The following is a 27,108-nucleotide window of genomic DNA, read 5'->3' on the forward strand; positions in this document are numbered from 1 at the left end:
AGGGAGGCGGCCGTGATGAAGTGGGAGGCTTCTGCTCAGGTGGGCCCCTCGGAGCAGCTCTCCCTAGAAATGGAACCAGGATGGTGATGCAGCTTACACACTGCAGATGGCGCTTGTGAGTAAACCTGAGAACGGAGGCGCTTTCACGCCAGGAGTTTGCAACGAGATGTCCACCAAGTCCAAGTGCTGGGGGCCTGCAGCGCCCAAGATAATGGGAGCAAATGCACATGTGCTGGGCGTCTCTCTCTCTCATCAGCTCCTCGTGGAGCTCGGGGACCCAGCACAAGCCCTCAGGTGAGCTGGCTGACACTCCAGCTCACACAGCTTGTCAGGGGCACAGCCAGAGCGCAGGGCCTCATCCTGCCAGTGGGCGGGAACAGCAGCTGCGAGGGGCACGCACACACGGCAGGTAGGGAAGACATCATGTAGGAAGCAGTCACCACTCAAAGAGGCCATTTGTTGAGCAACTACAGAGTGCCAGGTGTGTGCTTCAGCTAAATCAGCATACACGCCACCCCTGTGGGAGGCCACCCTGTCAGCGCCAGTCCCTCCTGTCCCCCCCCCCTCCAGCAACGCCCCACACCCGGCTCACCAGGTCTGCCGGCACCCCGCATGCGGCCGTCCCCAGCTCGGCTTCCCCAGCGTCTCCTCACATCACAGTGAATCCACAGGCTCAGCGCGGGAGGCCAGTCCAAACCGGCCTGTTTATTTCCCAAACCAAGTGAGACCCAGCCCTCCTCTGCCCTCCCCACGCCCCAGCCCTCAAGCCTTATAAACCAGTGGACACACACATAGCTCTAGGGCCCGTGCTGTGCTGGGGCACGACTGGAACACAGGCCACCAGACCAAGAAATGCTGCCCCTGCTATGCTTAGCAACCACATATCATTCAAACCAGGACCCTTTTTGAAACATGGAATGGGGTCTAGTTTCCTGGGAAACAAGCAAATCCTGGGCCACCCGGCAAGACCAAATGGCCACCCTCCTGATGGGCCTCGTCTCCTCGGAGCTGGCCTAGCCCGGCCACTCGTGACTTTCCAAAACTCATCCTCTCCTGTAGCAAACTCCTCTCGGACAGCTGTTCTCTGTTGCCTTCCACTCTCCCAGCATCCCGGCTACACGTGTGAAGGCCTCAGTAATACTGGGCACTTGCAGTATCCTCCAAATTCCACAAGAGCCGGCCGTGTAAGGCCTCTGACCACACAGCTCCCTGGGCCCCGTCCCCCATGTCAGTGTTGCAAGGGCCTGTCTCATCTCAAACTTGCCAGGTCTCCTCCCTCAAAGCCAGGGAGAAACAAACCATCCATCTGCCCACCCCTGCTCCTGGCCAATGCCAAGGGCCTCTGTTCCAGAACCTTCTCCACAAGTTGGGCATGCATACCCCTGGTCTCGCTTCAGTGTGGCCGGGGATCCCAGGGGTCACCTCTTGGGGTGGCAACGAGTGGAGGCTACAGAGCCGCCTGTAGCGCCTGCTGGACAGGGCTGGGCCTGGGCCCCTGTGAGGGCCTGACAGGCGGTCACAGCCACCTCCCTGGCTTCCGATTCACAGCGAGGGCCGGGACCCTTGCTTTTAGAATCTGCTCAGAAGGCTGTGCTTGTCAAACTGCTTTAAATAAGTCTTGCTAAAACAGACAGCGCTGGAGAGAGAGCCAGAGCCCGGGGCCCAGGGCCTTCAAAGTCCCCCTCTCCTCCCTGCAGCCCCTTCCCACCCCCCACATGTAACAGCCCACAGCCACCAGTGGTTCGAGAAACACCACTCTGCAGCTTCCCTGCGGCTTCTCACTCACTGTGGGTCCCCAGCCACAGCCCCCTCTGCCCCACACCTGCCCCATCCATCCCATCCCCCCAACAAGCACAGGCGCCCAGGTCCCACCCCTCGGGGGAGAGCTGAGACAACCCCGGGCTCAGGACGCCGCTTTCCGGTGGGCCCCTGTGTAGGCATAGGAGATGGGGTGTCGAGTTCCTGGACGTACGGTGAATGTGTTGATGGGGCTTCCGTAGTGGGGGGTGCTGCGGGGAGACCTGGGGGAGGAGCAAGGGAGAGGTGAGGTTAACATCCGCAGCCAGTTCACCAACCACCCGCACCCAGGGCACAGGAGGAAAAGACCAGGCTTGGCACTGCAGAAGTCTGCTCACGAAAGCCCTGGTCAGCTCCTCTGTGGTCCCAGGGCGGCGCCTCCATGGACCTCCCCTGGCCCCCCTCCCCAAGTCCAGCCCCAGCTCACCTGCCTGCGGCTGGAGCGAAGCCGTAGTCGCCGCTGCCGCCTCTGGGCCTGGCCTCTGTGATGCCCCGGGGGGCGCCCTCAGGGGCCGGCCTGGGTGTGTGCAGGCCGCCAGGGGGCGCGCGGCCGGCCGAGTTGACCCGGCGCATCTCGGGGCCGGCGGATGCGGCGAAGGGGGCTCCTGGCTGCGGCCCAAAGCAGTTGGGGGTGCTCAGGCTGCGGCCGGGGCCGCTGCGGGGCAGCGCGGAGCTGCGCAGGGGCTCCCCAACGTACAGGCGCTTCTTGATGAGCGAGCGGCCGGCACCCGAGAAGCGCTGGGGTCCCCCGCCATCGGAGTAGGGCGCAGCCCTGGGGAAGCGCGAGAAGCCGGGAGCCGCCGCGAGGCCGGCGCCCAGGGGCCGCCCCAAGTCTGAGAAGTCCTTCCGGGGAGGGGAGCCCCTGTGGCCGGGCTGCTGGAGGGGGGGCTCGGGGTCGTTGCTGAACTCCGGGGGTGGTGGGATGACCTCATAGTTGAACTCTTCCTCCTCCTCCTCCTCCCTCTTGAAGGAAGGGGAAGGTGGCGACGAGAAGGATTTGGGCAGCAGGCGTCCCTGGCGCAGGCTGGGGGGAGCTGGCAGTTCCCAGGCCACCGGGGCCTGGGGCTCAGCCTTCGTCCATTTGTGCCTATGGATGGGGTCTGTGCCCTCCGGGTCTCTGCGGGGCTGGGGCGTCCACTGGCTGGGAACCGAGGACCCGGCCGATAAGCTGGGCGCAGAGTCCCTCTCAACCTCCTTGGCTGGCTTGGGGACCACAGTGAAGGAGTTGGGGCGGCCCTCGCTATAAAAAATGCTGTCGGAGCTGGCCTCCGGCGGGCTGTTGTGGCCGCGGAGACTCCCGGGCAGCGAGGACCGCCCCACGGCGGCCCCTCCCAGCCTCCCCTTCTGCGCCCTCTGCCGGGCTGCCAGGAGCAGGGCCATGGGGGAGCCCTGCTCCACCACCTCCCCCGTCACCGGGTGTCTGAGGAGCTGGTCCGCGGGCAGGCCCTGGGGCTCCTTCACCCCGACAGGGCCCCCCAGCCCGGCAGCCTCTCCTCCGGCCAGGGTGGGCATCACCACGGCAACCTCTCTGCTGGGGCCGTGCCCGCCACCATGGGGCTTATAGACAAAAGGCACTTCTTCCCGGCCAGGGGAGGTCTTTGGTGGGAGGGTGGGAGATGGGAGGGCTTCCCGGGTGGGCAGCCTACTGGCTCCCGAGGGTGACCCTTGCGCCCTTGGCTGGGAGGGCACAGCATCCTCTCGAGATTCTGACTTCTCCCTCTGGCCTTCTGCGATGAGGTTCTTCTCCACCATCAGTTGGGACGACATAGTGGGCTGAGTTGTGGCACTGGCTGGTCCAGGCGTGGCCTTGACTGCGGTGGCTGGTCCAGGTGATGATTTAGGTGGTGTGGCTGGTCCAGGCGTGGCCTTGGGTGGTGTGACTGGTCCAGGCGTGGCCTTGGGTGGTGTGGCTGGTCCAGGTATGGCCTTGGGTGGTGTAGCTGGTCCAGCCGTGGCCTTAGGTGGTGTGGCTACTCCAGGTGTAGCCTTGGTTAGTATGGCTGGTCCAGGTGTGGTCTTGGGTGGTGTAGCTGGTCCAGGTGTGGCCTTGGTTAGTGTGGCTGGTTCAGGTGTGGCCTTGGGTGGTGTAGCTGGTCCAGGTGTGGTCTTGGTTAGTGTGGCTGGTTCAGGTGTGGCTGGTCCAGGTGTGGCCTTGGTTAGTGTGGCTGGTTCAGGTGTGGCCTTGGGTGGTGTGGCTGTTCCAGGCGTGGCCTTGGCTGGTATGGCTGCTCCAGATGAGGCTTTGGGTGGTCCAGGCGTGGCCTTGGGTGGTGTGGCTGTTCCAGGCGTGGCCTTGGTTGGTGAGGTTGCTCCAGATGAGGCTTTGGGTGGTCCAAGTGTGGCCTTGGGTGATGTGGCTGGTCCAGGTGTGACCTTGGACTGGAGTGGTGTGGCTGGCAGAGGGGAGGTGGACACAGGCTTGGGGAACTTGCCATTAGCCCCGTTTTCAAAGATTCTTCCCCCTTTGGGAGGCGCAGAGGCTACGCTGGGCTTGGCTTCCTTCTCTGCTGCCAAGGCAAGCCGGGCCTCCAGCTCGTTCCGGATCTGCTGGACGCTGGGAGCCGGGGGGTCCTGGGGGATGTAGTCCACTGGGGGTAAGGCCAGGCTGGCACCCTCGCTGCGAGAACTTGTCCCAGGAGCACTGCGGGCGATCTCCTGGGTCTCTGGCAGGTTGGGGCCCCTCTTGCCCTCCTTGCCCTGGGAGGACACGGTTGGGCCCGGCTTAGGACCCAGCGGTGGGCGGTCTTCTCTCCTGGAGCCACAGAGATAGGCAGCCAGCTCGCTCCGCAGCTTTTCCATCTGGCTGGGGTCCCACCAGTCCACAGGAGCTGAAGAGGCCGTGTCTTCTGGGCTGGGGGATTTGGGTCTGGGCTTGGGCTTGAGAGCAGGAGAGCTGGATTTAGGGCTTTTTGTAAACCCAGCAGGTGGAGGGGCTGCCTTCTCAGCAGAAGGCAAGGGTGGGGCCGCGGTGGGGAGGGGGGGAGCAGGCGGCGGGAGGGGGGGTGCAGGAGGGGGCGGGGCGGGGGCTTGCTCATTGGTCTGGGACTGGCAGAGCCTTGGGCTGTCAGGTGCCCCTGCCTTGAGCTCCCCAGGGTGGTCTGGCTCAGGGGCCCTCTCGGGGTAGACCTGGGATGCGGGGCGGATGTGGAAGGTGGGAGGCAGTGAGAGTCGGCTGGGGGTCTTCTTGGTGGTCCCCTCTTCCTCTGGGGGAGTCCCTTGTGCTTCCTGAACTGGGATGGATGAAGTCCTGGCTGGGGTTGGAGGGGGCACCTTGAATGCACGGGGGAAGGTGAGGTGGGGCTCTGGGTTAGGTGGCAGGGGGCCCCCCTTTAGCTCAGCAGGGCTCCTGGGGGGGCTGGTTCTGGGAGCCTCTGGCTGCCTGCCATTCAGTGCCACCTCCGATTTCCACTTGGTGACGCCCCCAGCGGGAAAGAGACGGGTCCCCGTTGTGTGAGGGGACACTGGTGCAGGGGGTGCGGGGGCTGGCATGGGGGGTGGGGGCGGGGCTGAGAAGGCCAAGGGCGGGGCAGGGGGGATGAAGTCAGGAGGGGTGGGTGTCGAAGGGGAGGAAAGCGTGGATGGGGGGGACAGGGCCCCGGCTATGGGGGGTGGAGGTGGGGCTGTGCTGGGTGGGGGTGGGGGTTCCAGCAGCAGGGGAGGTGGGGGAGGAGCCAAGGAAGGTGGAGGGGGTGGTGGGGACTCCACAGCAGGTGGTGAAATGTCCTGGGGTGGCCGCGGGGCCGGGCCCGGGGGTGGTGGGGGGATGAGCGGGTCCTGGCCATAGTGCCCAGGCCGGAGGTCCCCCACAGAGCTGTACAGCCGCAGATTGCCATTGACGAGTGTGCCGGTGCCTGGAAGAAGAGAGGCAAAGCTGACTGAGGGGACGAGGCCGAGCAGCCTTGTTGGTCTCTCTGTACACACGCCAGGGCTGGGCTGCAGGTTGGCCCACGAGAGTGACTGGCCCACTCACACCTGAGGCCGTGTGTACTAAGTAAGTTCCCATGGGTGCACGCAACAGGCTCCTGGTGCTGCCGGGCGCACAGCAGGTACTTTGTAAATGGTGACCACTTGGAGTGCCAGCACCTGAGCTCGACTTCTCAGACCATGTAAGACGCACAGGGAAAGCAGGACAGAGAGGGGCAGAGGCTTGAGGACCTCCTCGGTGAGGAGGGGTTGAGTGAAGAACCCAAGAGGAGGGAGTGGTTTGCACAGGCAGCTCCTGCTCTCTTGAGACCTCGGGGCCACCAAGAACCCAGCCTTCCACGGCCGGGAGAGCTCTTGGAGCAGATTCTGCACCCCAGGGTGCAACAGGGGTGCAGAAGGAAGGCTGCCAGGATGAGCTCAGGCTAAAGGGATACTGAGCGCCCCCGCCTCCACCGCGCACATGCCTGCCTTCTCCTTGGGCCCAGGCCCCAGCTTGGCGTCCCTCTTTGTGGCACCTGTCTCTTGTCCCCCTCCTCTCAGTTCCTCCAGAGCATGGCAAACCTGGGGAACATGCAGCTCCCGACAGCTGCTCCGCCCTCTGACTTCAAAACCAAGACACCAGGAGCAGAAGGGGAAACCAGCATTCCCTGAGTGCCCAGGGGTCAGGCACGGAATTAGAAGCGGGGCCAGAGGGAAAGGGCAGGCGGACGGACCTGGAGCTTCCGCTGCTAGGGCGCAGAGAGAGTGCAGCCAAGATGGCAGCGACTGGGATGGGGAGGGCTGCAGGGGAGAAGCAACGAGAGGGGAGGGTGCTGGGGCAGTCAGGGGAGGCCTCGCTGTGGAGGTGACATTGCAGCCAAGAGGGAGGGGTGAGGGGAGACACACAGAGAGAGCGGTCTAGGCAGAGGGAATTGCATGCAGGGACCCCGAGGTGCAGATGTGCCCTGGACCCTTCAGGAGACTGGAGCGGGGGCGGCGTGCACCAGGAGACAGCAGGTGCAGCGGCCAGACAAGGCCAGGCTGCGGCAGGTCTAGTAAAGCCATTTCTTTATGTGGCGTGGGAGGCTGGTGGTTCTGAACAGAGGTGGGACACGAGAGGACCTGCATCCCATCCAATACCTCATCCATTCCTCCAGACCTGGCACTGTGCTTCCCTTAGCTCATGGGAAGGTATTGAGAGGTGAGGGCTGTGTGTCCTGCCCCAGGGAGCGACACTCACAGTTGAGGAGCTCCAGGCTCCCGGATTCCAGAGTTCCTTCTACTACGTCTGCCCCGGTTCCCACTGGCCTGCACCTTTCGCGTCCTCCCCTGCTAAGGAGGCCTTGGCCGGCCTGGCTCTTTTCAGCTCCAGCCCCACTGCAGCCAGTAGCCAAGAGGCCTGAGGACCGTGCTGTGTCACCAGCTGGGGAGGTGGGCCAGATGCTCAGCTTTGGAATTCAGGCTTCAAGGAAGAAACAAAGAAATAAACCCCAAGCTCAGGGGCCCCTTACCTGTCACGGCCTTGTCTGCAAAGTCTTCTGGGACAGAGGGGGTGGGCACGGCCAGCCCATGGTTCTCCTGGGCATTCTGGAAGGGACCAGAGAGGGAGATCAGGGAGCAAGGAGAGACAGACAGATCATACTTCTCTCATCACCGCCCTGTGAGGCCATCTTACTGCTGGGAAATCTAGGGCAACAGTGATGTCTGCACAACCTTGTGGGTACACAAATAGTAACGAGGGGATTTAAAGCGTTTTTAAATTTATCTGAGAGGCCGAGACAGAAAGAGAGCTCCTCTCCACTGGCTCACTCTCCAGGCTGCAATAGATGGGAACTCAACCCAGGTGTCCCACACGAGTGGCAGGAACCCAGCCACTCGAGCCATCACCACGGCCTCCCAGAGTCTGGTCAGTAGGAAGCTGGAGTCAGGGGCCGGCTTCTCAGAGTCCAGCCCGGGAGCTCTGATGCGGGAGGCAGGCATTTTAACCACTGAGTCAAACGCCTGCCAAGAGGGTGGGTTTGAAAAAGCGAATCGGCCGGCGCCGTGGCTTAACAGGCTAATCCTCTGCCTTGCAGCGCCGGCACACCGGGTTCTAGTCCTGGTTGGGGTGCCGGATTCTATCCCGGTTGCCCCTCTTCCAGGCCAGCTCTCTGCTATGGCCCGGGAAGGCAGTGGAGGATGGCCCAAGTGCTTGGGCCCTGCACCCGCAAGGGAAACCAGGAGAGGCACCTGGCTCCTGGCTTCGGATCAGCGAGATGGCGCCGTCCGCAGCGGCCATTGGAGGGTAAACCAGCGGCAAAAAAGGAAGACCTTTCTCTCTGTCTCTCTCTCTCACTATCCACTCTGCCTGTCAAAAAAAAAAAAAAAAAAAAAGTGAATCATACGGTTCAGCCAGTTCTTGTTATTTGTGATAGCTGTGTTGTATAAAGTTGTAGTGGAGAGTGTACTAGCCGATACCGAATCATTGTTCCTGGGGAAATAAACAATTCCATTCCTGCAAACCTCTATTTGTCAACTGAATGACACGTGACCTTGTTTCCCAGGTGTTTCTGTTTAAGACACCTTATTTAATATACAAATATGTGGGGCCGGTGCTGTTGTGTTGCAGGTAAAACCACCGCCTGTAGTGTCAGCACCCCATATGGGCGCCAGTTCGAGTCCCAGCTGCTCCACTTCCAATCCAGCTCTCTGCTATGGCCTGAGAAAGCAGTAGAAGATGGCCCAAGTCCTTGGGCCCCTGCACCCACATAGGAAGACCTGGAGGAAGCTCCTGGCTCCTGGTTTCAGATTAGTGCAGCTCCGGCCATTACAGCCAACTGGGGAGTGAACCAGTGGATGGAAGACCTCTCTCTCTCTCTCTCTCTCTCTCTCTCTCTCTCTCTCCATTACAGCCAACTGGGGAGTGAACCAGTGGATGGAAGACCTCCCTCTCTCTCTCTCGCTCTCGCTCTCTCTCTGCCTCTCCTCTCTGTGTGTAACTCCGATTTTCAAATAAATAAATCTTTTAAAAAATATACAAGGAGACTTCAAAAGTTCATGGACAATGGAATTAAACCATTTACTTATTGAATTATTTATTTATTTGAAAGGCAGAGCTACAGAGAGAGGGAAGGAGAGACAGAGAGCAGCTGGGACACAAACTGGCACTCACATGGGATGCCGGTGCCACAGGCGGCTTTACCTGCTACACCACAGCATCAGCTCTCCCCCCCAAATTTTTTTTGAAATCCATGCATATGAGGGTCTTCAAAAAGTTAGGATGCCACTTGGGACACCTCACATTCCATATCAGAGTGCCTGGTTCAAGTCCCAGCTATTCTACTTCCAATCTTCCAATCCAGCTCCCTGCTAACGTGCACCTAGGGAGACTGCATCTTTTTTTTTTTTTTTTTTTCGGGTAGAGTTAGACAGTGAGAGAGGGAGACAGAGAGAAAGGTCTTCCTTCCGCTGATTCACCCCCCAAATGGCCACTATGGCCGGCGCTGTGCTGATCCGAAGCCAGGAGCCAGGTGCTTCCTCCTGGTCTCCCATGCGGGTGCAGGGCCCAAGCACTTGCGCCATCCTCCACTGCCTTCCCGGGCCACAGCAGAGAGCTGGCCTGGAAGAGGAGCAACCGGGACAGAATCCGGCGCCCCGACCAGGACTAGAACCCGGTGTGCCGGCGCTGCAGGCTGAGGATTAGCCTAGTGAGCCGCAGTGCCGGCCGGGAGACTGCATCTTAACCAATAGGTCAAACGCCCACCCCTTAGTGAAGGCACCACCAACAAGCAAAGAAATAAGAGAAAACATGGCCCTGGACAGGAAGGATGCTTCTTTATGTTGTGACAGCTGACGCAAGGGTCCCTCTTGTTTGCCCTCAGCTGGGAATCTGGGTATTAGGCATCTCAAAACTTTCATTGCCCTGTGCACATCCACAAAAGCAAGTGTTGATCCTGGGATTACAAGCAGATTTTAGCCTCCAGCAAATCTACAGAGACCATGAATAGTGAGATCAGCATGATAAGAATTATATGTCAATTAAGAACAAAGCATGGGGCCAACATAGTGGCTAACGGGAAAAGCTGCTGCATGCGACACCCAGCATCCCATATGGCGCTGGTTCTAGTCCTGGCTGCTCCTCTTTCCAATCTAGCTCTCTACTATGGCCCGAGAAAGCAGTGAAATGTGCCCTGAGTCCTTGGGCCCCTGCACCTGCGTGGGAAACCCAGAAGAAGCTCCTGGCTCCTGGCTCTAGATTGGCCTACCTCCAGCCCTTGTGGCCAACTGGGGAGTGAACCAGCAGATAGAAGACCTCTCTCTCTCTTTCTCTCTCTCTCTGACTCTCAAATAAATAAACATTTAAATATATATATATATGAAAATAAAAAAGAACAAAAACCAGAAGCCTCTGTGAGGACTCCTGTGGGGATGCAAGGGGTCTAAGCCACGCCCCCAGCCCGACCTGTGTACTCTTAGTCATTACAGGGCACGGACAAAGACACAGCTGCCAGAGGTGAGCCGGGACACCTCGACACCGCCAATGCCCTCCTCATCTCCAGGCTTGGCGGACCAGGCCGTGTTTGGAGGACCAGGCTGTGTTTACACAGCTGTTGGCTTGTACATACTACTTTGCATTCTGGTTTTTTTTTTCTAAGCACCCATTTCCATGTGTCAACACAGGCCAGACACCTGTCCCTTTGAAGAGCTGCAGAGCATTTTATGGTGGCTTTCAGGATCCTCAGTGACCCGGCCTCCCGTTTCCCAGCCAGCTTTTATTTCCCACTCACCTGTTACCCGTGCCCACCACCTGCCACCGGGGGCGGTCCGGCTGCGCCCTGCCTCCCCACCCTCCTAGCACTGTGCACGACCCACGTCTCAGTCACACTGCTTTGGGAAGGAAGTGCTGTCCTGATTCAACACACGAGGAAACCAAGGCTCAGAAATGCTTGGGGGGCCGGCGCTGTGGCATAGTGGGTTAAGGCTCTGCCTGCAGCACTGGCATCTCATATGGGCGCCGGTTCGAGTCCCGGCTGCTCCACTTCTAATCCAGCTCCCTGCTAAGGCGCCTGGGAAAAGCAGCAGAAGATGGTCCAAGTGCTTGAGCCCCTGCACCTACGGGGGTGACCCGGAACAAGTTCCTGGCTCCTGGCTTCAGCTCCTGGTTCCAGAGGATGGAAGATCTCTCTCTGCCTCTCCCTCTCTCTGTCTGTGACTCTATTTCTCAAATAAATAAATAAAATCTTGAAAAAAAAAAAAGAAAAAAGAAAAGAAAAAGAAACACCTGGCAAGCTAAGTCACAGCCATGACCACCCATCCCCGGCCTCAGGAGCGCCCCCTCCTGGGTGTTCCTCTCTAAAGTCTCTCATCATTCAAGCCTTAGTGGAATGACACACTGGGCCAGGGGCTCCAGGCACCGGCTTCCTGGATTTGAGCCCTGAGGTCTGACTTGCTCGCTGAATGACCACACACGGTACTTAAGCTCCCTCCGTCTCGATTTCCCCAGGGGATATGGTGGTAAAAACAGAATCTACCCCTTCCAGGGAAGCTGTGAAGACTCCGTGATGCAATGCACGCGAAATACCAAGATGGCTCCCGGCTCCATACGACAGCCCAGTAAATGCTATCGGCGGTTGTTATTTACAACCTGTGTTATTCTCTCCTGTGAGCAGCAGCCCACGCCGACCTGCTGCTGCCCAGAGCAGCCCCATCAAGCTCCGCCAAGGTGGGGGGGGCTCCGGTCTGCTCTCCTGGTGGTCCTCCAGTGAGCCCTGGCCGAGCTTGCCTTGCGCTGGCTCCCAAAGGCAGACAGAGGCCAGCTGGTGCTCACTGCTGGGCTGATGCTGCTGCCCCTCTGGGCTTAAGAGTTCAGTATGCAAGAGGGAGGGTTCAAGGTCAATGTCACAGAAAGAAGCATGAGATGCTGGGTTACCAAGGGCCGTCTCAGGATTAGCCTAGCATCTGGGGGCTGCAAACAACTCCCTGGTTCCTACAGAATTCTGAAACTGAGCCCTGGTCTTTTTTTTTTTTTTTCTTCCTCCACTTGATTCACATGACCAACACCAGCTTATTCTTAACATTTCTTAATCCCAGGGATTCTGAACCAGGAGAGGGACAGGGCCTGGCTCATCAGAAGTATATCTCCCACATTCTGATCCGTGCCACCTACACATGCAAATCACTGATTGTCTGATAACCCTCATCAAGTATGGTTTCAGTGAGATGGAGGCCAGGCCAGGGCTAAGACCTCTGATGCCTATTTATTTTTGAAAGTCAAAGTTACAGAGAGAGAGGGAGAGAGAAAGATCTTCCATCTACTGGTTCACTGCCCCCCCCCCCCCACCAGAAGGCCACAATGGCCAGTGCTGGACCAAACGGGAGCCAGGAGCTTCATCCAGATCTCCCATGAGGGTAGCAGTGGCTCAAACACTTGGGCCATCTCCCACTGCTTTTCTCAGGCCATGAGCAGGGAGCTATATCAGAAGTGGAGCAGCCAGGACACGAACCGGCGCCCATGTGGGATGCCAGCGTCACAGGTGGTGGCTCTACCCACTACGCCACAGCACTGTATCCCCCCACCTTGCCTTTCTACATATCATTGAGACCATTTCCACCTACCAAATGGAGAAGGCGGTTCCTACTCTGCAGGGCACCCACGAGGACTGGATGACAGAACTGCTAGTTGAGTGCTGTCCCTTCCGACCCCCTCCCCCACAAGGGTGAAAGTGCTGTGAACAATTGAAACTGAGCTCCCTGGCGTCCTAGAAGCACCTTCATGGTCACCCAGGGTGCTTGGTGGCCGGAGGCGATGCTACCCCCTACTTTTGTTCTGTGCACATGCTGAGTCCACAGCCAAGCCCACTGGGCAGGAGTGACAGTGGCTCAGGCAGAGCTTGGGGTCTTGAGGCACCTGCCCCCTTCAGTCCCGGGACACACCCACCACCACCAAGACAGCCTCATGGCTTCAGCAGTGGCCAGTCCTGCACTGAGCACGCCCCTGCCTGGCCATGTGGCTCACTTAGCGATCCTGCTCATGGAGGACTGAGAGAAGGCAAACACAAACTCATCTGAATCCCAGATCAGAAAAACACAGAGAGGGCAACTGGCTCCTCCGGTTCAGCACAGGGCCCCGGGCAGTGGCATCGCACGCACTGGCTTGGAAGGCGACATTTCCAGTGTGCAATACGCAGGGGCAGGGTGGGGCGGGGGGAGAGGTTTGCCATGAGGGACGTTAACGAGACCATTGGCGACCACTGGATAAAATGGCACACTAGATAAAAGAACTGTATCAATAATCAATTCCCGATCACTCCTGTGCTCTCACTGTGGTGTGTAGGGAGCGAGCGACACATCTCAGCTTGCTTCACTGGTGCAGCGCGCACCTGCACCTCTCCAAGTGGACAGCAGGAGGCGCCAGAAAGCAAGCATGACAAAATACAGAGACCTTGTGGGGATGGGTCCAGCGGATTTCTTTCATTCCTGCACGTGGGGATTAGAAAAACAAAAAGCTAGGCACTTAATGTCACTGCACTGTACACTTATAATATGGTTAAAATGGTATGTTTTCGGTTACGCTTGTCTTATAAGAAAAGTTAAAACAGGAAAGAGGCCAGAGCATCCAGAAAAGGTGTTGGGGGCGATGTGGAACAGATGCACCCACTGGTTCTTGGATGTTTGCATCTCACCGCTCCCTGGCCCCAGTACTCCCAATCTTCTGTGTTTTCAACATTGTTTATTTATTTGAAAGAGAGAGAGCTCCCATCCACTGGTTCACTCCCCAAATACCTGCAACAGCCAGGGCTGGGCCAGGCCAAAGCTAAGAGCTGAGAACTGTATCCAGGTCCCCCACACAGGTGCAGGAACCCCACTACCTGAGCCATTTCTGCTGCCTCCCAGGGGCTGCACTGGTCGTAAGCCAGTGTCAGGAGCTGGAGGCACGAACTGAACCCAGGCACTTTGTCTGACATGAGATGCACGCCTCAACTGGTGTCTCAACTGCTAGGTCAGACACCCACTCCCCAGTCTTCACAATAACACGGGCAGCAGCTGCTGCCCCTCCAGGGCGGACCCGTGCCAGGCACCCTGGCGGCGCTTTCCACCTGAACTCATTTGCTCTCTGCAGCAGCCCGACGACAGGTGCTCTCTCTGCTGCCGCCGTTTTTGGCGAACCTCGGCCATTCCTCAGCCCTCGTCTCTCCCAGCCTGACGGACAGATGCCTGCCTCCCACACCCTCGGTGCGTCCCTGGTTGGACTTCATTCCCACACCTTCCCGGGCCTCCGCAGCCTCGCTCGGGCTCTTACTCCGCAGACTCCTGGCCGTCCTCCAAACCCCAGACTAAACGCCCCTCCCGCACACAGCCTTTCTTGGCCACCGCAGCCCAAGTTCACTTCTCCTCCCTGTGTGCCCCCCGCCCCGGCCCCGTGTGCTCCGTCCATTCAGCTGACCTTTGCTGGGTGCTTACTGTGCGCAACGCACCATTCAGACAACACAGTCAATCTTCCCAGCAACCCTAAGACACGGGTCAGTGTTTTTATCTTGGAGATGAAAAAGCTGGGCACAGAGAGGTTAAGCACATTGCCCCAAGACACACAGCCAACACGTGGCAGGGCCAACCAGCACAGAGACCTCAGAGCCTGTCCTCACGTTTTCCTCCTGCAATTTAGGAGCTGAACAGAGGGCTGCAGCCTGCTGCCCAGCCCAGCCTGCTTGAGGTCATGTGACTGCGGGTTCTTTGTGACTGGCACAGACTGGAAAATTCCAGAAATGTCTGTTGAATGAATAAACTCCTGGGTGAGTGAATGAATGAATGGTGGAAAGAATTCAGGACACAGAGGGTGAGAAACCTGTGTTCTAGTGCCAGCTTGGCCACGAGTTCAGGAGTGAGGTCACGTCTTCTGCAAACCCTCCGAAAGTTCAAGGAGCCCTGAAAACACGGCCTTGCGCGGCCCCTGTGACACGGGCACCTCTGCCTTGCACGCTGCCACCCTGATGGCTCTGAGGGCCACCCCTCAATGACGGGGTGTTGGGACGGGCCACTGCCCCGCAGTGGGGCAGGAGAAGTGAGATGAAGGAGGAGGGGAGTCCAGAGGACAAGTTCTCAAAGCTTCTTGTCCAGGAGCCACCGGCCAGGCAGCCAGGCAGGCAGGGCTGGGCAGGAGGTCACTGCTGCCACTGGGGAGCTGGCTGGGCCCCGCCTTCCGCACGGTCCCACCCTGGGCATTCTTGCCCTGGGAAAATGACAGACCTGGTGCCCCAGGGTGCTGCCCTAGCTCTGGGGCCCTTTGAGGGCGGCAGCTACAACAAGAGAGGGGCGGACCAGCAGGAGGGCAGGGAAGCAGAGAACATGCAAATGCTCATCTGAGCGCACCCCTGCTGAGCCAGCTCCCTGGCCTCCATCCCTGGGCCAGGCTGGGCGTCCCTGGGCCAGGCTGGGCGGCCGCAGCCACTCCCGGCCCCACTGCCACAGCCAAGCTTGTTCCATGCCCGGGGCAGAATCCAGCCCGGGCCCTGGCAGGCGGGGAACTCTACAGAATTAGGCCTCAGCCTTTCCTTGTTCCCACGGCTGACAACACCCAGAAACCAGGGCCGCCGGCCACCTCGGCCAGCAGCCGGGCACGGGGGAGGCAGCCCTTTAACGCCCCTCAAAACCCTGCAAGGCCTCACTCTCGCGTGGAAGGGCTCCCCAGCCGTGCCATGCAAGGACCTTCGTATTTCTTTTCTTCCTTATTCTTATCGCTTCTTCTCAGTTCTTAACAAAGAGCTTCTGTTCCTTCGAGATTAGAAAAGAACACCCGATGCAATAATAGGTTTTTTTGAGTGTTGTGGAATGGACATCAGCTTTGCACCCAGACACGCCAGAACGGCACCGAAGCCTGTTATCTGACCATGTCCGAGGCAGGGCTGGCGCTCCGTAAGTGTGCCCTTCCGAGGCTCGGTTTTCTCCTCTGTACAATGGGGATGATGCCACTGTCCTGGGGTTTGCTGCGACATGGTCAGGGGCCACCGCGCGCCTGGAGGTCCCACAGAGTAGGGCTGCACCAGGCTCGTGGTGGCTTCCCCGGGGGCAGGGGTGAGTCCCCAGGAGTCCCCCCACTGCCCTTCCTGACTGCTGGCATCTCGGGATGAAAGAGGAGGAGGGAGGGAGGGAAGAAAGCACTCGTGGCCAGCGACTGACGCAGTGCCCTCTTTGAAGATGGGGGGGACCTATTGCTCAACCCGCGGCTGCACCACTGAGGGCGCAGAGGGCAGGGCTCACCCCACTGGCGGCTCCAGCCCATCTGCTGGCACACTCACATCCTCATGCCTGGGATTCCGCAGCGCCCAGCCAAGCCCCAAGGGTGGGACAGCAGGGGCCGGGCCAGTGGGCAGCGCATGGCTGACCCTGGGCACCGCCGGCTTTGAGCCTGAGCCGTGGAGTGCGAACTTCCTCGCCTGACTCCTCCTGCAGCCTGATGGGGGAGGGGAGGGGAGGGCAGGCAGTGCTGGGGTGGGGGTTTTGGATCTGCAGGGGGTAAAGGAGATGGCCCTGGGCTAGAGGTAAGTGGAACCAGGCATGGTTGGGGAACAGGGGATTAGGACCCCTGACCCAGGGTGAGAGCCACAGGAAGCTCCTCCAGGCAGCCAATGTACCCCGCTGGGTGGAGCCTCACCAGCTGTCCTGGCTTTGGGGGCTGTGAGGGTGCTGGCCAGAGGGAGTACTGGGAACCAGAAGGGCTGTGCCTCTGACTTCAAAGACCCCTGTGTGTGCCCACGCAGCAGCCTCTCCCGAGCTGGGAGCCAGGGAGCATTTTCTTGTCTTTTTCTTTTTTTAATTTTAAAAACTGGTTTAGTTGTATTTGCGCAGCAGAGAGGCAGAGAGAGAGGGAGAGAGAGGGAGAGAGAAAGAGAGAGAGAGAGAGAGAGAGAGAGAGAGAGAGAGAGAGAGAGAGAGATACCATCTGCTGGTTCACTCCCCAAATGCCTGCAACAGCCAGAGCTGGGCCAGGTCATAAGCCAGGAGCCAGAAACTCCATCCAGGTCTCCTCCACGGGTGGCAGGGGCCCAGGTACTTGAACCATCACCTGCTGCCTCCTGGGGCAGTGAGCATTTGCTAAAAGATGGGGTGCTTCCCCGACCCTGGTCCCCAGGCTCTGCCACAGCTCGGACCCATCCTGGGAGCCGGAGAAGAATCCCACGGATGAGGTGCCGTCCCCTGCACCTGCCTGCCATCCCAGAACTGCCCTTCGAGTCTGCCCTAGGCCGTGCACCGTGAAGCTCTGGCTCTCCCTCCAAGCAGGTGTCAGCAGGAGGAAGGGGACATGGCCTCGGAGCCCAGACCCTTCCCCTTCTAGACCCACTCCAGAATTCCCTGCCCTGGGCCCGCTTGCAGGCCTTCCTGTCTGGCTGGTCCCACTGAGGGCAGGCTGGGCTGGGGGAGGCCAAAGGGCAGGGAAGGGTGGGAGTGCGGACAGGGCTCTGGAGGGTCCTGCTGGGTTCCGGCAGGGGTGGCAGCTGCCTCTGTGCTCTGGTGAGAGCAGGCCTCTGACGCCCCCCACACCACACCCCTTCTGCCGAACATCACCCGCGTGAGCCCGTACTGCCAGTACTGCCCGCCGTGCCTGACACGCTAAGGGGCTGGAATCCCACCCCGCAAGGAGCCAGAGATGCAGGCGGGTGGGGTGGGAAGGAGGTGGAGCTGGCTGCAGCTGCTTCTTTTCGATCCCAGGCAGCAGAGGGATAGAGGGAGGGGTCCCGGAGCGGGCAGGGCCATGCCTGTCTGACTCACAGGGTGGGGTGATCCAGGGAGCTCTCGCCGCCCGGGGGCACCCCGGGGACCTGTCTGGCCAGTTTCCCCATATTTGCACTTGGGCATTTCGTTCTGAATCCTTCCCATCACCGTGGGGATGGCCTGCTTCTCCCCGGGGAAGACAAGGGGGAGCCGGAAGCCGTGCAGCCTCCCTGGCCCTGTGGCTCCACGGATGCCGCCCCAGTAGCAGAGGACCGGCTCTGCCTGTGGGCTCTGCACCCAGGCTCCCCCTGGACAGGTTCTCAGCCAGCCCAGGCCTACCAAATGCAGAAGGGGCCCCGAGGAGTGACCCCGGGGTCCTCAGGGGCCTGCAGACAGCAGTCGCGCCTGCTCCCATCCAGGAAGGAATCACTAACATAGAAGGGCACAGCTGGGGACACCCTGAGGACCTCTGCTGTGCACCCCCACCCTCCGCTCTCCGGGGAGAAGTCAGAGGCCCAGGGGGAGGAAGCCCTGGTCCCCAGCCATGCTGCAGGCCAGGGGCAGAGCTGGGGCTGGCGCCGGCTACCATCCCAGTTACTGGGGGATTCTGAGGTTCCTTTCATAGTTGGCTGTTGGCCAGAGGACCCTGTAGAAAGCAGTTTGTGTGTGTGTGTGTGTGTGTGTGAGAGAGAGAGAGAGAGACAGCTCCAGGGACAGGGCAGAAGCACTTGTCCTTGTCTGTTGCACCTCATCTTGCCCTATTCCTTTGAACCTGGCCCCTAGCTGGCTGCTGGAGGCATTAGTGGCGAGGGAACAGGCAGAAGATGGCCCAGGCCCATCGTCTGGCTGCTGGGGCCCTGCGGCCTGGAACCTCCCCTGCTCCATAGCAGCCTGGCCTGGGAGGGGCAGAGGCCCCGCCAGCTGGGACGGTGTCAGGCAAGGCTCGGGTGCAGGCCCAGCTCATAGGGGGCCAGGGGGCCAGGGATGTGAGTGTGTGAACTCGCCTGCTTCTCCCCACTCTCCCGGCCCAGAGCCTAAGGGAGCGGAGGCAGAGAGTCGGACAGGATTGAAGCCAGCGGCAGGTGGTGAACCAGGCTGGGAGGACCTGGTAGCATGAAACTGTCCCTGGCATAGGGCCTCCAGGGCCAAGGGTTCCTAACCCAATGGAGGGGGTTCCTGGGGCCTGAGCGCCCTCTGGCTGAAATGGTTAGCCAGCCTGTGTGCATATGGCTCATCAGCTCATGGGGTCTCTGACCCAAGAGGCAGGGAAGTGGACGCTGGCCCTGGGAGGGGAAATAAAAAGACTCCAGGTAGTGAGAGGAGGGGACTGTGGGATGGCTTGGATAGAACTTGGACCTCAGATTCAGATCCCAGCTCTGCCGCTGATGAGTCACGTGACCCTTCACCGACCTTCTCTGTGTTCCGATTGCTTCATCTGAAAAATGGGGATGAATGAGGCCCCTTCCTCGTGGGGTAACTCTGCTAACGCATGCGACACCCTTGGAATGGCCTGGCATACACTAAGTGCTCAGCACACCTGGGCCAGAAAGGCTGGAGGGGCCCAAAGTAGAGGGGAGAGGAGTGGGGGCGACAGGTGCAAGACAACAGCCAATCAGAGGACCGCTCCACGTTCAGCCAGCACCGAAATAACTCAGCGAACGCCCCCTTCCTGGGTGCAGCGCCTGCCTCTGCAGGATGAGGACCCGATTTTGTCAGCTCCCCAAGCACTCACTCTCCCGTCCCTCCCAGGGAGGCAATGGGAGTTTGTTGGGGAGAAGCCCCCACCTCCAGGCACTGCCTCCCAGGGAGCACTCCCCAGCAGCGCCATGGCCAGGCCAGCCTGGCGTCAGTTAGCTCCTGAGTCATGTTCTGCCCAGACCTGATCCAAACCAGAGGGCATAGAGGCAGGGAGGCCAGAAAGCTGGAGGAGCCCAAAGTAGGGGGAGTGCAGGGGTAGGGAGGGGCAGGTGCAAGACAGCAGCCAATCAGAGGACCCGCAGCTGGGCCTGCATTCAGCCTGCAGTTGCTGGCTCTTGGGGTGGCCCAGATGTGGGGGAAGCGGCCCCAGGATGGCAGCAGCCATCAAAGGGTGACCGCCATTTCTACTCTGTCCAGGCCCAGGTGCGTCTGCTCGGGGCCCACACCACCGCAGTTCTGAGTATGTGGCCTGGGAGGGCATGACCCAGCCACAGTACTGTCCCAACCAGGACCCAGGTACGGCAGACAGGAGAGACCTGCAATCTAGGAGCCTGGCTGCTTAGCTATTCCTGGCTGGCAGTAGCCACTGGTCACAAGAGGCCACCAGACTGGAAATGTCACTTACGAGAAGTGGGACGTGCCGGAGCAAGCACCTGGCACACAGCTACAGCCACATTAGAGTGCCCGGGTTTCAGTCTGAGCTCTGCTCCCAGTTTCCTGCTCCTTTGCACCCTGGGAGGAGCAGGTGATGGCCAAGGTACCTGGGTCCCTGCCACCCACATGGGAGACCTGGACTGAGTTCTGGGTTCCTGGCTGTTGCAGGTGTTGGGGAAGTGCACCAGAAGACGGAAGCTCTCTCTGTCTCTTTGCCTTTCAAAGAAATAAGAAAACAAAACAAAAGAAGTGGAATATGCCAGATTGTAAAGACTTTAGAATGAAAGAAATATAAAATATCTCATTGGTATTTTTATATCGATTAAATGTTGAAATGCTAGTCTTTTGACTATAACAGGTTGAGTAAAGCATTGTTAAAATTAATTTGACCTAATTTTTTGTACTTGCGATGGAGCTACTAGGAAGTTAGAACGACACACAAGGCTTGTGCTATATTCCTGTTACACAGCACCCATCTAGAGTGTGCCAGGAACCCCAGGAGCTCGCACCGCAGTAAACACAACCAGTCATAGAGGAATGGTCTGGGGTCTCTCCCCCAGCAAAGAACAAAAACCCAACCACGGGCTCTAGAAAGGAGTTTTTGTCAGACCAACAAATAAACCTGCTATTTGTCCTGGGAGAACAGCTCAGGAGTCACTTCTTCCAGGAAGCCCTCTTTGACCGCTCCCTTGTGGCTGGACTGGCTGCCCCTGACAGGCTGGTGACTCATTGGTCCCCGCAGTGGGCGGGGAGCTCCCTGAGCACAGCATCTGTGGTTCGACCACATCTGCAGGGTCTGGCACACAGCAAACGGGGGTTCCCACCGCGGTGCCACCCCAGCACAGAGCCTTTCCAGCCTCTCCTTGAGTCCTGGCCTCCAAGGAGCCAGCACCCCAATCCCAGCCTGGCTGTCCTGAGCTTCAGCTGTGCCTCCTCCCGGTAGACCCCCTGGATTGGCATCAGGAAGGAAGAGAACAGGCAGAGGATGAGGCTGAGACCCACAGGAGCCCTGGGCAGGCGGGGCTGCTTCCTGTGTGGCTGCCCAGAGCAGACCCTCAGAGCAGGGCAGGCCCGAACTCACCAGGGGAAGGAAGGTCAACAGGGGCCGCACTCTGGGCCGAGCCTTCAGCGTGGCCGTTCCCGACTCGCTTACTGCGTCGAACCGGTTGTCTCCATAGTAGATGCCATCTGGAAGACACAGGGAGGCAGCTCATGAGCTGGGGGTGCAAGGGCTGGCAGCGGAGGCCGTGTTGCCCCGGCTGCTGTGCCCCGGAATGGGGTGGCTGCTGTACCCCGGGATGGGTGGCTGCCGATGCGGCTGCGGAGGCGACGCCGGGGGCAGGGACGGGGACTCGGCGGTGGTTTCCTGGGTCTCCTCTAGCAGTCCTGGCTTCTGGCGCCCAGCAGCCACCGCTCTCCGGCACCCCCCCCCCCCCACGCCCACCTCCCCCAACAGGTCCTGAGCCTCGTCTCCCACAGCAAGTCCTCCAGCCTTTGGGGGCCCCACCCAAAGCTTATCTCTGTGTGAGGGAGGGGGAAAAAGCCGGTTTTCCTCTCAAGTGTTTGAGTTTCTAATCTGGAACAAGCAGAGCTGATGAGGACATCTCCTACCCCCCCTTGTGGCGCTGCCTCCCCCCCCCCCCCCCCCCCACTCCTCTAACTCAACACTTGCCTGGCTGACGGCCGACGGCGTGCACCCGGACAGGACAGGAGGGCAGTGGGACCTGAGCCTCGCCCATGACAGTGCCAACCTTACTGCTGAGAGTGGCCAGCACACAGACTGCTCAACAAACAGGGTCCCTCCCGCTGTGAGACATGGGAGATTTTCCTCTTCCCCCAGGGACCTGGCCAGTGCTCTGGGTTGTGTCACCATAGCGGTGCACACTTCTCACCCAGACCCTGGACACCCATGGGGGAAAGGCAGGGCGCACTGTTGGCCGCCTGCTCCATGGGTCGCAAGCAGGAGGACTTCTGTCCATTCAGCAGGCCGTGAGGGACCGGCCCCTGCTCTGTAGCCCCACAGGAAAGAGAAGAAAGGGCAACACCTCAATTAACCAGAAACCTGCTCCAGCTGTGGGTACTTTTCCCCTTGCTCTAGGAGGAAATTGCAAGAAAGCCAAGTTTACTTTGTTATTTATTCCAAAAAGCCTCGGCTTGCGGGGGAGATCCTGGGAGCAGAATCCGCCCACCCCAGCCGCCACAGCCCTCCAGTTAATACTCGAGGTTTTGCGGCATGATGGGGAGGCTCCTGGGAGCCCCCCAGAGCCGGAGGTGGCCTCCCTGGCGTGTTGCTACCTGCGGCATTCAAGACTCTGCCTCTCACGGGGGCAGGGTGGGGGGGGCTCTCCCTGTGCTCCACGTGGCCCGGAAACGCCAGTCCCCAGCACGGCCCTGGCCGGCTCAGTCTGGGCAAACACGATTCCCCAGTTGGGGTTGCCAGGCTCCACGCCTGAGGCCGCACACCCTAGGTTGGCCGGGGCACGGGGAGGGGCATAGAAGGGTGCAGACGTGGCCAATCAGAAGCAACAAGAGATAACACACCCAGCCGCCACCAAGACAGCCACCGGTCCCTGAGCTCCAGGTCCGCGTGTGGACACCAGGATCCGCTCTCTGGACACTGCCACGCAGATCTGCTAGGGACCCGGGACGGGGTGGGACCCCAGCCGCGCTCCAGGCAGACATGCAAGTAATCTCAATCCCTCCACCGGTCTTGGGGTGCAGGAGTCTCCTCTCTATAGCTGAGCTTTGGCCAGAGGCAAGGCTGTGATTACTGTGTGCCTAGGGGCTGGAGAAACACGCATATCTAAACACGGCAAGCTGAGAACTCCAATAATAAGAGGGAGAACGTCCCCAGCGCTTCCAGTGAGCTCAGCACTGCTTGAAGCATCTTACACGTGATTAACTCATCTAACGCGCAAAACGCCCCACGCAAATTGGTACAAGAAGTCAGGTAGCCGGCCCGAGGCCTCCCAGGGAGCCTCAGTGCCAGCATCTCCCTGGGCCACCGCACGGGCTCCTGCCACTCACACGGCTTGCATGGAGGGATGGGGGTGTGAAGGCTCGGCTTCGGTCAAGCAGAGCTCTAGGGAGGGGACAGAGGCCAGGTGGGGGTCAGGGCTTCTAACCACCTCCCAGGCTCCGTGGCTCAGCCGTATGCTCTCTGAGACGCTGACACCTGCTAGGCTGTCAGTCACCCCGGCAGGGGCGTGGCTGTGGCTGAGGCCGGGGAGAAGGCCACCCCTTCCCCAGCCCTCCAGGCACCTCTGGAAACTTAGATGTGGCTTCCCAGTACTGGGAGTCGGAGGAGGAAACGGGAGGTTGGCAGCAGAGTGGTGCTGCACCTGGGGCGGGGTCTCTGCGGGCTGTGAGGTCGGAGGAGGGAGCGGGGGCGCCTGCAGAAAGGGACATAGCGAGGAAGCAGCCGTGCCCCTCGCGCCTACGACGGGAGCAAAGTCTTGCCAAGCCCTTCACTGTAGCTCGCTGGGACCTGGGTCAGCCTCTCACCTGCAGGACTGCAGGGGAACAGATCTGTGCTGGTTTAAGCTAGAAAGAAAAAGAAGAAAAAGAAAGGGGGAGAGAGAGAGAGAGAGGGAGGGAGGAGGTGTGGTTAGGGCCCTTTCCTGGGCCCTTCCTACCTGGCTCACTTCCTGTGTGGTCAGGAAACACGATTAGGTGAGGCATGTGTGGCCAGCACCACAGGCTGGGTCCGCCCAAAGTTCAAGGTCAGGACTAGGGCTTTCCCAGCCTCAAGATCAAGGAGCAAAACCAAAGGGAGAAACAACAGAGTCCAACCTTGGGGAGTTTCCCATGGAAGCAGCTGCACCCCACCGGGCTCACGTGTCAGGGACGCCAGCACGGGCCTTCCCAAGAAGCGGCCCCCTCCTCAACCGAGCAGCCAGACCGGGAAGGGGCCAGAGCCCCTTGCGGAGGGAGGGGCAGGGGATGGCTGGACAGCTGGCGCTGGGGGACACACGGCAGGAAGGGCCCCACCCTAGGGCCCCACCCTAAGCTCCTCAGCCCCGCGTCTGCCTGCCTTTGTGCGTGCCACAGGCCCAGGTTAGGGGGCAGCAGTGGGACGTTCCTGCGATTCAGAAGGGTGGAGACAAGCAGCCCTTCCAGAGAGCTCAGGGACAGTCCCAGTAGCCAGGCCCTGCGAGGTGCCCGGCCCGGCCTCTGAGCACAGCCTAGGCCCACATGCACCACGGCCCTGGACGGACACACGGAAGCCTCTCTGTCTGATAAGCTCCCCTGCAAAGAAAGCGTCAGAGGCGGGCAGAGCACAAAGCGCATCCCCATCCAAGCGCCTGTTTCCTGTCCCAGCCCTGTCTCCCATCCGGCTTCCTGCTCCTGCGCACCCTGGAAGGCAGCAGGTGATGGATCAGAGCTCCCGGCTCCTGACTCCAGGCTGGGCGTCTGAGGAGTGAACCAATGGATGGAAGATATTTCTCTCTCTCTCTCCCCCACCACCCCCATGCCTCTCTGCATGTCAAATAAAATGAAAAAACAAAAACAACAACAAAAAAAACAAGCAGCGATGAAATAGGGGTAAACCCAGATCTGCTTCCATTACCCAAAACAAACTCCCCCCCCGCCCCTGCCGTCAACTAAATCCAGTCTGCGACAGAATCGTGTACAGGGTTTCTTTGGATTTTTCACCCGGAAAAATTTCGCTCTCAGGTATGGACAGGCGATAAAGGAGAGTCTTTGCTTTCATTTCTACTCTCTCAAGGATCTGAGGTAACAAAAAAATACCACGTAATCCGCAAATACCTGCTTCCAAAGTAATTCATGGAGAGGGCCGCTCTGCAGGTTTCCACCTGGGGCAGGCAGCCCCCTCCTTCTGCCTCCGGCTCCGGAGAAGCTGACCCTGCTGTGGGCTCGAGGGGTAGCGGGGCCGCGGCCAGGGCTGCCTGCAGTCGCACAGCTCATCTGTGCTCAGCTGTGGGGTCAAGGCTGAACCTGGGTCCCAGTCCTAGCTCTGTCACTGAACGCTGGGGCCTTGGGAGGCTGTCGCCTCATCTGTGCCAGTGTGAACTGTGGTCCCTCCTGTGTGAGGCTTGTACAGTGCCTGGCAGGTGATTCTCACCCAATAACCTGGGGGGCCATCATCGTCATCTCCATCATCATTCTCTCTCTCTCTGCCACATCTTACCACCTCTCTTCCTTCTTTTCTCTTTTATTTATTTATTTATTTAAGATTTATTTGTCCAAAAGGTAGAGTTACAGAGAGAGAGAATCTTCCATCCGCTTGTTCACTTTCCAAATGGCCGCAATAACCAGGGCTGGGCCAGGCAGAAGCCAAGAGTTTCCTCCGGGTCTCCCACATGGGTGCAGGGCCCCAAGCACTTGCACCATCTTCCACTGCTTTCCCAGGCGCATTAGCAGGGAGCTGCATTGGAAGTGGAGCAGCTGGGACTCGAAACGGTGCCCATATGGGATGTTGATATTGCAGGCGGCGACTTAACCCACTACAACACAGTGCTGGCCCCTCTCCTCCCTTCATCAAGAGTTTGTGCTGGGACCAGTGCTGTGGCATAGCAGGTAAAGCCACCGCCTGCAGTGCCAGCATCCCATATGGACGCCGGTTCCAGTCTCAGCTGCTCCACTTCTGATCCAGCTCTCTGCTATGGCCTAGGAAAGCAGCAGAAGACAGCCCAAGTCCTTGGGCCCTGCACCCGTGTGGGAAGGCCTAAAGGAAGCTCCTGGTTCCTGTCTTCGGTTCGGCGCAGCTCCAACCATTGCGGCCAACTGGAGAGTGAACCAGCAGATGCAAGACATCTCTCTTTCTCTGCCTCTTCTCTCTCTGTGTAACTCTGACTTACAAATTAAAAAAAAAAAAAAGAGGCCGGCGCCGTGGCTTAACAGGCTAATCCTCCGCCTTGCAGCGCCAGCACACCGAGTTCTAGTCCCAGTTGGGGTGCCAGATTCTATCCCGGTTGCCCCTCTTCCAGGCCAGCTCTCTGCTATGGCCCAGGAGGGCAGTGGAGGATGGCCCAAGTCCTTGGGCCCTGCACCTGCATGGGAGACCAGGAGAAGCACCTGGCTCCTGGCTTCGGATCAGTGCAGTGCGCTGGCCGCAGCGGCCATTGGAGGGTGAACCAACGGCAAAAAGGAAGACCTTTCTCTCTGTCTCTCTCTCACTATCCACTCTGCCTGTCAAAAAAAAAAAAAAAAAAAAAAAGTTCGCACTTTGCTCTTCCATCAGTTTGTGTCGCTTGCAAATTGTGATGAACACCTGTGCCCACAGCCGACAGGCCCTGGGAAGCAGGTAACCCTTTGCTCTCTTGTCCGGGATCTGTCTGAGTTCTGACGCTTGGGGTTGGTCCCAGCAGCCGACTATACAGACGAGGAGGCTGAGGCCTACAGCAGGAGGGGCTGGGCTAGGACACAAAGCAGTGAAGATGCTGGGGTTCAAACAGGGCCCTGGAGTTACAGGGCAGGGCTCCAGGCACAAGCAGCACAGTGCCCTCCCCGTGGCGCGTGGCTCATCGCGGATTCTCTGCTGGGCTGGGGGAGGCCCTGGAAAAGCTGGGACGACTGCTGACTGCCTCTCAGCTCCTCCTCCTCCCCTGCTCCCCAGGAGGAGGGGGCTCGCCAAGCCTTCTGCGTTGCTTTCCTCCCAGAGTTCAGTGCTGTCTCCCTCGGCCCCAGAGAGGGGCTCCCTCGGCTCCCAGGGAGATGGAGGTCAAGTTATTTAGCACTTTCCCCTACTTCTGGATAGGTCCAAACCAGAGACAGAATTCACTCGTTGAGTCAATCGAACACTTAAATGGCTAAGATCTATCACGCGTGGATGGTGAGCCAGGCACCGCTCCGGCGTTTGCAACCCTGTGCGGGGAGCAGGGTTCTCATTCCCCATCTGCAGATAAGGAGACTGAGGCCGAGAGAGGGTGAGTCGCCTGCCCGCAGTCCCACAGCAAGCAAAGGAAAGGGGCTGGGCCCCCACCGGGGCTCGGGAGTCCAGAGCCAGAGCAGCAGGGAGAGAGGATCCGACCTCGCTTCCCTTCCTGTTTGTCCAGAGTGAGGCTGGGACTCACAGGTGGTGCCTTCACATCCCAGCTCCTCCAGGTAGCACCAGAGGACTTTGGGCCCTTTCTTCGGCCCGGCTTCCCCACCCGCGAATGGGGATAATTACTCCCACTTTGCAGGACACCTCCCACGGGCAAGGGAGGGAAGGAGCTTGCAGGATGAGGGGTACAGGGCCAGCCTGATGGTGGGGGGACCCCAAATGGCCGGGAGTGCCCAGATGACCCCAGGAGCACTGGCCATGGGTCTGATGAGATTACAGGGGCTTGGGGTGGGGGGCAGGCCTTAGCTTGGGGAGTTGGTTGCCTTGACCCAGAGTAACCCAGAACCCCGACACAGACCTCC

The 27,108-nt window shown here is 59.5% G+C and overlaps 1 protein-coding gene across 1 annotated transcript in view; it reads right to left on the reverse strand.

Annotated features, from left to right (window-relative positions):
- Window positions 1-685: 685 nt before the first annotated feature.
- The window catches only part of C3H6orf132 (chromosome 3 C6orf132 homolog), a 31,904-nt gene continuing 5,481 nt past the window's right edge, over window positions 686-27,108 (reverse strand). Inside the window, exons 2-5 of the mRNA XM_062186109.1 lie at window positions 20,819-20,925; window positions 7,212-7,287; window positions 2,225-5,648; window positions 686-2,021 (exon numbers count right to left, since the gene is read on the reverse strand). Of these exons, the coding sequence (XP_062042093.1) occupies window positions 1,904-2,021; window positions 2,225-5,648; window positions 7,212-7,287; window positions 20,819-20,925 (3,725 nt within the window). The 3' untranslated portion in view covers window positions 686-1,903. The remainder of the gene's footprint in view (window positions 2,022-2,224; window positions 5,649-7,211; window positions 7,288-20,818; window positions 20,926-27,108) is intronic.

The sequence above is a fragment of the Lepus europaeus genome, chromosome 3 (assembly GCF_033115175.1).
Source record: "Lepus europaeus isolate LE1 chromosome 3, mLepTim1.pri, whole genome shotgun sequence".
In the NCBI taxonomy this organism is placed as follows: domain Eukaryota; kingdom Metazoa; phylum Chordata; class Mammalia; order Lagomorpha; family Leporidae; genus Lepus; species Lepus europaeus.